This window comes from Trifolium pratense, linkage group LG4 (assembly GCF_020283565.1).
Source record: "Trifolium pratense cultivar HEN17-A07 linkage group LG4, ARS_RC_1.1, whole genome shotgun sequence".
Lineage (NCBI taxonomy): Eukaryota > Viridiplantae > Streptophyta > Magnoliopsida > Fabales > Fabaceae > Trifolium > Trifolium pratense.
The window spans coordinates 38,574,080-38,587,069 of NC_060062.1; the positions used below are offsets into that span (position 1 = coordinate 38,574,080).

General features: G+C 32.8%; 2 protein-coding genes across 2 annotated transcripts; one reads left to right on the forward strand and one right to left on the reverse strand.

Annotated features, from left to right (window-relative positions):
* Positions 1-702: 702 nt before the first annotated feature.
* On the forward strand, positions 703-3,135 carry LOC123882221 (cytochrome P450 716B1-like). Its single transcript, XM_045931031.1, has 4 exons — positions 703-1,304; positions 1,726-2,164; positions 2,248-2,435; positions 2,516-3,135. The coding sequence occupies exons 1-4, from the start codon at positions 813-815 to the stop codon at positions 2,819-2,821; spliced, it is 1,425 nt and encodes a 474-aa protein (XP_045786987.1). The 5' UTR covers positions 703-812; the 3' UTR covers positions 2,822-3,135.
* A 72-nt stretch (positions 3,136-3,207) lies between these two features.
* LOC123882220 lies at positions 3,208-8,267 on the reverse strand. Its single transcript, XM_045931030.1, has 7 exons — positions 7,826-8,267; positions 6,801-6,941; positions 6,285-6,650; positions 5,893-6,138; positions 5,277-5,369; positions 4,309-4,509; positions 3,208-3,731 (listed from the first exon to the last, which is right to left on the reverse strand). The coding sequence occupies exons 1-7, from the start codon at positions 8,216-8,218 to the stop codon at positions 3,516-3,518; spliced, it is 1,656 nt and encodes a 551-aa protein (XP_045786986.1). The 5' UTR covers positions 8,219-8,267; the 3' UTR covers positions 3,208-3,515.
* Positions 8,268-12,990: the final 4,723 nt, after the last annotated feature.

A 12,990-nucleotide genomic window follows, 5' to 3' on the forward strand; every position in this document is an offset into this window, starting at 1 on the left:
GATATTTTATAATTGATCAATTTATTTTTAGTAAAAATGCGGGTAACGGGTACGGGTATGGGTACCTAGGTACTCATAGGGTATGGGGACGGGGGCAAAAGTTGTTACCCACGCGGGTATGGGGATGGGTACGGGTATTTTTTCAATCTGCGGGTATGGGGATGAGTACTATAGTACCCTACCCATACTCTACCCATTGCCATCGCTATCCATCTCCACTCATACACTCACAAGAGTTAACTTGATATGAAAAAAATGTTTAAAATAACTAGAAAAGAAAACCAATATTACTGCAAAGAAAGTGTGAAAAAAGGTGTGACTGTTTTTTATTTAAGGAAAGTGTACAAAGAAAATCATTGTTTCGAGGAAAATAGTATTATTATTTTTGTGTGATTAAAATTAACATTTCAATTTGAGAAAAAATTAAGTCTAACTAAAAAAATATAAAAGTATGGACTGTTTAATAGTAGCATATTTTTTTATCATTGGAGCAAAATGAGGATGAGTTGAGTAAGTATTACATGGCATTGTGGGGGACTCCTTGATAATAGTATATGAAACTCAAAACAGGTCTCTTCAAAAATTATCATTGGAAAAATGAGATGACAGTTCCTAAGCTGGCCACTGGTTTTAATATAGTTAAATAGATAGATGTTAGGTCAGAAATGTTTTAAAAATGTAAACAGCCGGCTTGAAATTATTTATAAACACCGATCAAGGTATCATAGAGAATGTCAAATCCACTTATAGAAGCATCAAAATAAAACACTCTCATATCAGGATATTCCAGAACCTGAAAAACAAAGTCAAACATGACTAGTATTCTCCTTGTTGCTCTCCTTTTACTGATCCCAATTCTCTTTCTGCTAAAAAGAACCAAACAATCCAAAAGGGTTCCTCCAGGTTCACTTGGAATTCCCATTATTGGTCAAAGCCTTGGCTACCTTCGAGCTCGACGCGCCAACATAGCAGAAAAATGGGTTGAAGACAGAATCAACAAGTATGGTCCAATTTCAAAGCTAAGCCTATTTGGAAAACCAACTGTTTTGATTCATGGACAGGCTGCAAATAAGTTTATATTTGCCAATGGCGGTGGCAATATTGTTAACATGCAAATACAGTCTATTAAGATGATATTAGGTGACAGGAACTTGCAAGAACTGAGGGGCAAAGATCATAGCAGAGTTAGAGGTGCACTTGTCTCATTCTTGAAGCCAGAATCTTTGAAACAATATGTTGGTAAAATTGATGAAGAAGTTAGGAGGCACATTCAGATGCATTGGGAAGGGAAACAGCAGGTCAAAGTATGTTGTTACAAATAATAACTAAAATAAAAGCTGATAAGAGTCATGTTGGTTTTAACTTGTGACACTCTATGTTGCACGGACACGGGTACAATACTAGTATCAGATAAGGGTACAGGCGGATTTTTGTAAAATCTCCAGGTGTGTGTGTTTGTGCGCGCGCGCGCGTATAAATTTAATTTAAAGTATATAAGAAAATAGAATTTGATATAAACGAGATCGAAGTGCTGACATGGATTTTATTGAGGGAAAATGAATTATTTACTTGAATAGGAGAATAGAAATGATATTGAATTACTTGGTTTATTAGACTAGTTTATATGATTTCTGTAAAAAAACAAATACATGATTACAGGTATTTATAACTTGTGACAACAAAGAACATACCCTTCTTTGAATTATTTGTTTATTTTTCTGATAGGTATTACCCCTAATGAAAACTCTCACATTCAACATAATTTCCTCTCTTTTGTTTGGTCTTGAGAGTGGAAATCAAAGAGATCAATTCATGAATCCCTTCCAAGAATTGATGAAAGGAGTGGTGTCTGTCCCAATTAATATACCCTTCACACGCTACAACCGCAGCCTCAAAGCAAGCGCAAAGATCCAAAACATGTTAAAGGAGATTGTGCATCAAAAGAAAGTTGAACAGGAGAAAAATGGCGTCAATCCCCGCCAAGACTTAATCAGTTGCATGCTTAGCATGGTTGAAGACGACAAACAAGTTTTAACTGAAAATGAAATCATCCATAATGCTATGCTTGTCATGGTTGCAGGATATGACACATCATCTGTTCTAATCACTTTCATTATCCGGCTCTTGGCTAATGAACCAGCTATTTGTGCAGCTGTTCTTCAAGGTAAGAATACTTACAGTGATTTTATTTTATTTTTTATAGAAGTTAAGGCAACGAATTCTATATATTTCATTATATGGTAACAGAACAGGAAGAGATAGCAAAAGGAAAGCTTTTAGGAGAACCTCTAACATGGGAAGACCTTTCAAAGATGAAGTACTCTTGGAGAGTAGCAATGGAAACTCTTAGAATGGTTCCTCCAGTCTTTGGTGGATTCAGAAAAGCAGCAACAGATATTGAATATGATGGATACATTATACCTAAAGGGTGGCAGGTAAATGAAACTTTAGTGTCTACCATTGATGAACTTCTCTCCATGCAATCTAATTAACATAAAAATTTGGTTTTTTATAGATCTTTTGGGTTACATCAATGACTCACATGGACAACAATATTTTCCCAGAACCATCAAAGTTTGATCCAAGTAGATTTGAAAACCAAGCATCTACACCACCTTATTGCTTTGTTCCATTTGGAGGGGGAGCAAGAATATGTCCAGGAAATGAGTTTGCTAGGATTGAAACTCTGGTGGCAATTCATTACCTTGTGACTAAGTTCAGTTGGAAGCTACTTTCAGACAATTCTTTCAGCAGGGATCCTATGCCAACACCAACTCAAGGCCTACTTATTGAACTTTTCCCACGGAAACAACTATCTTAGCTCTCATTCAACAAGTTCTGGTCTCCCTAATAAGATTCTTACTAGAATAGTATGTTATGAAGATTATTGTATATCTGTATTAGCTTATTTTGTGTTCAACTTCAATATACACTTCATGGTTAAAATTTTATTAGGACGACCTGTTGTAACTTGTAAGGGAAAGGTAATATTAACTTTTTTCTTATGAGTAGGAATCAAACTCGGTGCTGCGGGCTTGCAATACTCGCACACACCCTGCTAATGTATATGTTCTGTAAATGCGTAAGCAGGTATGACTATAATAATAAATGTACATTACAGAATTGATGTAAACAACAACTGCTACTTTCACAACCTCGTACAATAATTTTCAAATTTTCAATTCAATGTAGATGGACTGATTTTTACAAAGACAGATAAAGATGCACCACTAGGAACATATAACATATTGTATGATATACAGATATTCAAGTTCCATCTATTTACATAATTCTTAATCTAGCTAGAAATATAATCCAAATTACATGAATCATCTAATATAAGTCGTGACAACATATACAATGGTGAATCTGGTGTACCGTTTGTATGAATTCAAATGGATACAAACAACATCAATCATTCATTTGGAATCTACTAAAATAATTCCAAAATCTATAGGAATAAATAATCTGGTGAAGCAACTAGCCCATAAATATGAAGAAAGAATTGAAGACTGCTAGCAATTCTTGGTTCTGGAGTACTTTGTGGGAAGAGATGGGCACCTTTCATTCATGTGAGGATATGGTTGCAAAGTATTGTATCCTGGTAACTCCATACGATACTTGCCTTTAATCTGACAATAAGGAAGCTTCACGGTGTCTCCGTCATTGCACCATGTTGGCAAGCGACTAGAATTGGTCTCAAAAAAGTTGAGAATGTAAGCATCTCTTATCTGCATTTGTGGAACAAATACAAACTCATAAGAACCTGTTCATGAAAATTCTACAAAAAAATAGTTCATTAACTTATGAAGTTGTAAAAATAATATAGATTGTGAATTGATATCAGCCATGCTCAAACAACACAATCTCACTTTGTAAATTTATTTAAGGATGGGATGAATATTAGTCAACATAATCATATCATATTTCCGAATTCGTAAACTTAAGGTGGCAACAAACTATTGGATGATTGTACCGAATGAAGATGGTGTGGAAACCATTGCCATTCATGCAAATGGCTCCGTCTCTTAGTAATGGACATCATCAAGAGTTAAACACAATAATTTCATGAACAAGTCCTGGCAGACATATATTTGAGTAAACACAATAATGAAACCTCTAGAAATGAGCTAAACAAATAGTTTCAACTACTGTAAAAGCTTAGAGCACAAAAATAAAAAATGTACAACCAAGATAACAAGTCATGCATGCTTGATGGTTCGCATAAATTTTGTGCAGGATGAACTGTGGAAATAACAATAGTACTGCAATCCAAAACATAGAAACCAGAATCTCGGACAAACTCACCGTAAACTCTGTAACTTGGATAGAACTAGCAATTGGATCAAACAATCCAGCCTCCTTGTACATTGCAAGTATAAAAGCAACACAAGAAGTTGACTTGCCATCACTGTAGGTCCAGTCATCCTGTTCTGGAATCGTCAGTAGTTCATCAAATGATGATCCACGCTTTTCAACTTCTACTAAAACTTCTGGAAGGTCAAGCCCCTGCAGAAAGTAGAAACACAAGGGGTGTTCCAGATCATCACAAAGCACTTATATATATATATGATTTCCAAGTACTGGTAGATTGTTAATCTATGCAGTAGATCACTTCACAAGCATCATGTTATTTACTCCCTCAATTCCCTATTATAAGCAAAAAGACATAAACTTTTATGTTCTCTAATATAAGCAATTTTAACTACCTTTACAATTTATAATATTATTCTTCCTTTAGACCCTTCATTAAATTATTGTTTGTTTTGCTGATAAACTTCATTTATTAAAAAACAAATTTCTATGCATAAGAGTAGAAAGGTCACAAACTATTATTACTAATTCCACACATAAAGGTTCATTGAATAGTCCTAGACAGAGCACATGTTACTAGTAGTTGGATAACACTAACGAAGCAGGAAGGAAAACAAACAGTAGAAAGGCTGTGTAGAAAAGATGAAACGAGGCACATTAGGTAACCAATATTAAATGAGGCGGCAGCCAGTTGCAGTTTTTTTTAAAAAAATTATTCATAAAGGATAGATTTGTAAATGTCTGTATATTTTTTATCAAATCAAAAAAATTAGTTGACTTTAATTAATTTCCTTAATGTGTGAAATTGGCTAACGTTGCTTATAATAAGGAAAGGAGGGAGTTATATTAGAAAATTGAAGGCATTCCCTTCAATAACAATTTATTGTCAAAAGCCAAAAATGTTAAATATCATATGGCACACACACATATTGGAGCAAGAGAAAGTAAAGGTTGCAGCATACTTTAGTTCCAAGTCTTTTGTTCAAGGCTTCATTCCACATATTTGCAGCATATGCAGGTTGAAGTTGACTCCAAATTGTCATAACACAAGCAACCTGAGAAGCGGTAAGGTAAATGCTCAAATTTATAAAAAAGAAAGGAAAAAAACAATATTCTATATGTTTCATGTGGCTTAAACATGCAAAAGACGGAGAAATGAGAAGACAGAAAAGCAACACATACAGTACTTGATACTTGATGCTCAAATTCACAATAGTTAAAGTGAAAGAAATTTTTCTTCACTAAAAATGGTTTTCTTGGGTGGCAAAACAAGCAATTATATGTAAAACTAAAAGAGCTTATGATACTGCAATTTGAAATTTTGAACTAATTTTTTGCTATTTCCAAACTTGTGTAGAAAGGCTTATGTTGAATTTCTGCAAGATCAATAGTTCAAGACTATCGTTTATTGATTCTCAGTTTGGAACAATTCGTATTATTGTCTAGACATAGGAAAGGGAAGTAAAACATGCTCAAGCATGGAATTTAGAGAGTAAAAAACTCAAGACTGTTGCATTGAATGCCACCACAGATTAACTGAAAAAAAAAATTCAAAAGAACAACTGATTAAATTCATACCACATTAGCATCCAACGGAGGTGGATAGTTCCCACTTAAAGTGTCTATCCAACTGAAAATCATGTTATGGTAACCATATGGTTGTCCTTCCATACTCAGTGCATACTCCCACGCAGCAGTCTCATTAAACCTGGCACGCATGTCAGGGTGTAAAGGAAGAAGTGCAATATGGGGATTAGAATCATCGTTATTCAGTTCAAAGTCCCACCACTCATCCCACGGTATCATAGCAATTATATCTTCACCCTGCAAACAAAAGCGAGAGAGGAAGGAATAAAACACTAGAAGACTCGAAATTATGCTGCAGAGTTCACCAAGGTTGTTAAACACAAGTCTATTTATATAATATATCATGCTGTGAACCAATAGATAAAATAAAACGTATATTTTACCTCTTCATTTTCATGTCCTGACTCCCCAACCCAAAGCTTTCCATCTGAATCTCTTAAGCAAACAGCAGTATGACCAGCATAAGCACCACTAACCCATTTCTCTAGAGTCTCAAAAGCACCCCAGCGACCTCGAATTTTTGAAACGGCGAGGAAATCTCCAGAGTGGATGTCATCAACACTGATATTTGTAACCCATGGCTGAGGACGTGTTTCAAAAGAGGCTCCCATATGTTTCTCCAGAAACCCGATATTTGAGTTCTCGCCCCATCCAGTATTGGTAAATAAAGGGAATACCTCCCAAAGTGCTTGAAGGGTCCCCAACATTCCAGCTTTCATGAGGAAAATTGATAACCCGTGATTTTTCACCTGATTGCAGAAAGTGTAAGGGATCACTAAAAGAAAAATGTGTGTCAACTTTCAACACTGTATACTTAGTGATGTACTGAAGAAAGATGTTTTTCTCTTATCAGAAGGAAACGAAAAGCAAGAGAAAGAGAAAGAAAGATGAACACTTACATACTCATACTCGGCTTTCCCATCCCATTCCTTGATCTCAAGTGTATGCTCCCGGGACAGAAAATAATAATCCCATGTTACCCGATATGGGGTTGCAAAAATGTAAATATCCATACATGTCCAACTATGAGCATCACTAACCTAGATCCGCACATAGATAATAATCAATCAGTTTCCTTTGAATTCCCAAATATCAATGTTTACAGATAAAAACAAAAGGGGAAGAACACAACTATAGAACTGCATAGTGCATATAATAATACTGATTTATGCAAAACATTGAGTACCATTAAATTCAGCGAACTTGATTAATTGCCTCATCCTTAGACCGGCTTTGCTAGATTACCACCAAATGTAGGTTTGTGAACGTTACAAACTACAACGCGTCGGTCCAACCAAAATCTACCAAACTATGGCTCCCATATATCTTAATCTAGATCTCATGGAAAATTCTATTATTTGGATAAAATATATATAGTAAGCTCTGATAACTTAAGCATCCTTATTAAGAAAATTATGCTATACAAACAAACTCCCCTAAGGATTTCTATTATAAGTAGAAGAAAGAAAAAAAAACTACAACATATATCATAATTCATGAATATGACAAATTTCTGCTTATGCTTCATGCCTTTCAGATAGTTAAGTTTTAACTTTTAACTACTTTCAGACCCATAACTGCAATAAACAGGTTTATTTAGTTCTTCATCTTCCATACTAATTAGTTTAATTAGTAAAAAAACCTACAACTATAGCATGATTCATGAATATAACAAATTTATATTTTTGCTTCATGCCTTTCAAATGATTAACTCTTAACTATCTTTCAAACCCATAACTGCAGTAAACAAGTTTAATTTAATTAGTTCTTCATCTTCATACTAATTAATCCAATAAATAAACAAGAGTTAAACACAACAAGTCAACAACACTTAACACAAAATCTGAACAATATTAAGTAAAAATAACAACGACCCAGATATCAAAATCATGAAATTAAGACATAAAAGTAAGAAAAAAGAGACCTTTAAGTGAAGGGTACCACCACCAAATTCAGAACCAGTTTTATTATGAAACTCCATCCAAGCTTGATTCTTATAAAAGCAAGCACCTTTCCATTCAGGAGTGTTGTTTGGAGAAGAAGCAGCACCAACAAAGACAGGGAGAATATCAACAGCGCTATGGAGCGAGTTGAGGATTGGCCATGAAATTTTTTTGGGTAAAAGAGGAAGTAAGTCTCGAGGATGAAATGGTGATTTCATCGAAGAAAGTTGAAGGTATGTGATGAAGATGAGGAACGTGGTTATTGCACATGTTGCTAGCTTCCAAGAAGAAGAAGAAGCCATGGATGGAAGGAAGGAGAAGGAAGATGATGGAGTGGTAAATTGGAACTCTTTTGAATGTTTGGATTTGGGCATAATAGAGTCAACAATCTATTATTTATTTCTTTTTCTTCACACCACAAATAAAATAAAAAATTATTAGGGTAATTTGTTTTTTTATGTTTTGTTATCTGAGTTTAATGGATAGACAACAATGGGATTACTCCCTAATAAACTCTACACCCCAAACATCTTCCAAAAGAGGTCTCAACAAATCACTAGGCGGAGTAGAGATCTTCACTAAAGGCGAGTTCGAGATAGCACTCATTTGGGTGGAGAGTGATTCCATTTTATTTTTTGAAAAAGCGAGAGGGATTCCATTTTAGCTCTTCGTGCATTTGAGAGCTCTAGCGTTGTGCCATGGGACTTGCATAACCGTTGGAGTAATTGTTTGATACTTGGCTTGAATATTGTGAGTTCCTATATTTAACGGGAGGGTAATGGATGTGTGGATACCCTTGCGAATTTTGGTCATTCGATTACCGAATCTAGGTGGTGGAATTCTTTGTCGTCGTTTATTCAGGATGATTTTTTACATGACAAAATGAGTCTCTCTTATGATCGTTTTATTTAACTTTTATTCTTTACTTTTCTCCGGAGTAAGACCTACTTCCCTTGTATATATATTTTTCCTTTTTTTTTCATATATATTATTATTATGAGCATCTAATCATAATCGAAACATTTGAGAAGATGTTTTAAAAAAAAAAATGTGATAGAATGCTACTTGACAACACTTTCGTTCTCCTCTTTCACTCCCTTTACTCTTTTTCTTCTTCTTTTTTTTTAAAAAAACGGAAAAATCAATTAATAAAAGTTAATCTAAGCATAAAGAATGCAAATATTAGATATGAAATTTACAAAGTCTATACAAAATGCACACCCTTACCATGACGCAGATATGCAACTAAATAATAAATTCTCTATAGTAAACCACATGTGAAAAAGAGAATCAATCCAAATCATGGATATTAGGATATACCCCATTCCCATATATACCTCAGTTTGGATGTTACTATTAAGCAAAGATGTTTTCTACGCTCCCTGATTCTTTTTCCCTCCTGAATTTTATTTTTTTTGCTCTTCAATAAAAAATTTGGTTGCTATGAATCGAATTCTTTTTTCTTGGAAAAAAATTTCGGTTTCTATTAACCGAATTTTGAAAAAATTTCGGATTATGCGAACCGACGTTTTTATCAAGGGCAAATTGGAATATTTGGGGTATAAAAGATACACGAGATGCCTAAAGAGAAAACATCTTCAGCAAAGATACCACATTTTGGACATTACCATACCTAAGCAAAAACTTCCACTTTTCATCTAATTATTACATTTAATTCATAATGACAGTATTATTATTCCATAATACTATCAATCTCGCAATTACGGTGAGCCACTGTAATTTTTTTAAAAGTTATTTTGAATGAATCGATTATATAAAATTTATTATATTCTACTCAAAGACAACCAAACATTCAAAATTAATTTTACACTTATAAAATCAACATAAACACTTTGTAGTTTTTTAAAAAAATCAATATGGTTAATTTTCCACCATAATATTAAACAGAAATTAATTTATTATAATTTCACGGTACAAACTGACTCAATCAAATCTTATACCCAACTCAAATTGTTTACTTTGAATTTTGTTATTCTATTGGTCGAACCCAAAATAACCTACATTGGAATATTTTGTAGCATTTAAGCAAAACTAAATTCTGTAATGTACTTGGGGGAAATGATCATGAACTTGTGTACTCTACATAACATAGGAATATTTTGTGGTCCTCATCTATAACTGCTTCCTTGATATTCTCTCTGATCAATGACAATGGAAAATCAATATCTTAACTGCTTATAAATCTTTTGCACAGATATAAAACATTCACAAAAGAACAATCTAAATCATAACCATTAACCAAGATCAAATTTTTACCTCTCAAATGTAACTTTTTGGTTCCTAGACATCCTCTTTTACTTGAAAATAGTCTTGAAGTTAGATTCAATGATTCAGAATTTAATAGAAACCTCTTGAAGTAGAATATTTGACTATGACCTTGTCAATTTATTTGACAAACTATGCACCTGTTAAACATTTTTCCATCATATATATATATATATAGTTTGGAGACATCCTTATACTGTAGCTGTTGGAGATTACAAATCTGTTGGAGATTCCATCATATGGTTATAAGTTAAAGAAAAAAGAGTATATTGCAAATGGTTGACATGTTCAATAATATATATATCATTGTAATAGTCTTTTGGTCATCATCAATGATAAGATTGTCAACTAATTAAGTGTATGTATGGCTCTGCTTTAGTGAGAAATGAGAATTGAGGAGTTTAATTGAATTGACTTTGTTAATTTTCATTTGAATGAAGTTCAAATAAATTGATTTATGTTTGGGTAAATTTATATAAAATTGATTCTTATGTTGTTTTGGATAGTTTAGATTGAAATTACTTTTTTTTTAAATGGCAAAATTTTATTAAAACAAGGTTGTATGCTAACTATTGCCACATAGGCATTAGTTAAAAACATAAAAAGAACATAAATTTTGTATTAAAAAAACATATTTTATATTTTGAAAATGTAAACTATACAAGTTTCAAAAGTAGATTTTTACTTGCTTACTTTAAAAAAAAAAAAACTAGATTGTTTAACTAGTGTCCATGTGATACTATTTAACAATTTCTTTAAGCCTATATTTTAGTATATAAGCAAATATGGTTCACCATAAATTTACACGTAAAAAATTGATAAACAAGTAAATAGTATAAAATAATTTTTCCAACAAAAGAAGACTCGATTCAGTTTGTTGCTGAAGCTACTAATGTGAACTTCGAGTTAAGTCAATTTTAGAGGATTAACTTAATTTTTCTTAGATGAAACCAAACATATTTTTTTAGTGATAAATTGCATTTCATTGCCACCAATGCACGTATTGGGAGTATCCAACGTGCAACCAATAAGTAGATATATATTTAAGTAATTTAAGTAAATGTGTATCGAATAATTTAGATAAAAAAGATATATTCAAAGATAAAAATTACACTATAAATTGACCTCTCGAGTCACACCATGCTGTGAATGTGAAGCTTCATATATTTTCAGTAGGGGTGTGTGCATGGTCGGTTTTTTTGACAAACCATCAGACCAAAACCACTTATATGAATTTAGATACATAACCATATTTTTTTATAAACCCGTTAGATAACTAGTTATAAATCTGGATACGGATACATAACCGTTTGTTATTATAAAACCGGTTTAAAAGTGGTTATTTTTTAAAATTCAGTTTTAAACCGATTATTTTTAAAAACCAGTTTTAAGACCAAATTTCTCTTTTTTTTTTTGACAAAAGACCAAATTTCTCATTTATAAACTAGGTTTTAAGACCGAATTTTGCAAAAAAAATAAAAATAAAATGACCATGAATTCCCAAACAATTAACAAATCACAACATGTAAAGTTTGATACATTACGGTTACACAACAATGCAGATTTATACACAATCTAAATCCACTAGACGATTGATGCATGCAACACCAGCTTCTGTCAATCAAAGAAACAAAACTTGTTTAATATACTAAAATTCAGTTGGAAAAATATGATTAAAGATATTATAGCAAGGCTACAAATCAGCACCTTTTCCAGGAACAATGACAACAAAAGTCAACAAAAGTCAATAACCTAATCTCAGCATATAGCATTTACATAATAACTGTCTGCATAATAACCTATACCAATTAAAGCCAATAGCTGCCTTAGCATATAGTGTTTACATAATAATTGTCTGCATAATAACCTATACCAATTAAACCAATGTAACCTATAAAACAAAAAGTGCAACCGGAATTGAACAAGCATCACCACCTTTCATTGAAGCCCATTGTAAATAAACTGTTGGAGGAGAAGAAAACAAGTCTGTTTCCTCGGATAGATCACCCATTGTAAATAAACTGCAAAATGGAAGCCATAACATTAGCTTATACACGATAAATTGATGGTAGTAACTACTATAAAGTATAAACATGACTGAGAATGAATAAAAGAGGAGAGAAAGCTTGTCAAAATTTTTATTATACTGACTTAATGATTAATCTGCAAATAAGCAAGGAAACAACAACCAGCAAATTCAGTACTTGACTTTACATCACGAAAACATTTAAACTAAGATAAGGAAAATAGTCCAAATAATAGACCAATTCAAACTTCTTTATCCAATACAGATTGATGATGATCTAGCATATACAATTCTCAAGATTATAAAAGTAACTAAAGCTATTGCAATTTAGTCAAACAGTAAGTTAAAATTCAATCCATAATATAAAGTGTTATTTTATCAAAAGCCTATAACAAATGATTGTCACTATCTCAATAAATAAGCATAAATGACATATTTGTAAAAAAGAATCAGATGATGTAAACACACTTCCTCTCAAAAACATAAGACACACTTACCTCTCCTCTCTTTACTTATCTATTTACATACATTGTGATATCCTACTTTCTCTAGTTACTCGATTCTACTAACTTCCTAACTAATTGAGTATTAGTAACAACTAATTGGCGCGGTTAAAATCATGTTCCTGTTACCATGTGGCTAGGTTGAAATTTATGACAGTAAACACAGAGGAAGAAGGAAGTAGGTAGGGATAGGGTCAGTTGGAAGAATCTAGCAACATAAACAATAAACGATTATGGAGTGAGAGAAGCAAATGTGCCATTGAGTTAATGCCAAAATTCCAAACCCATAAGTCACAGAACCAATATGCAATTGCAGGGGACATAAATGAAA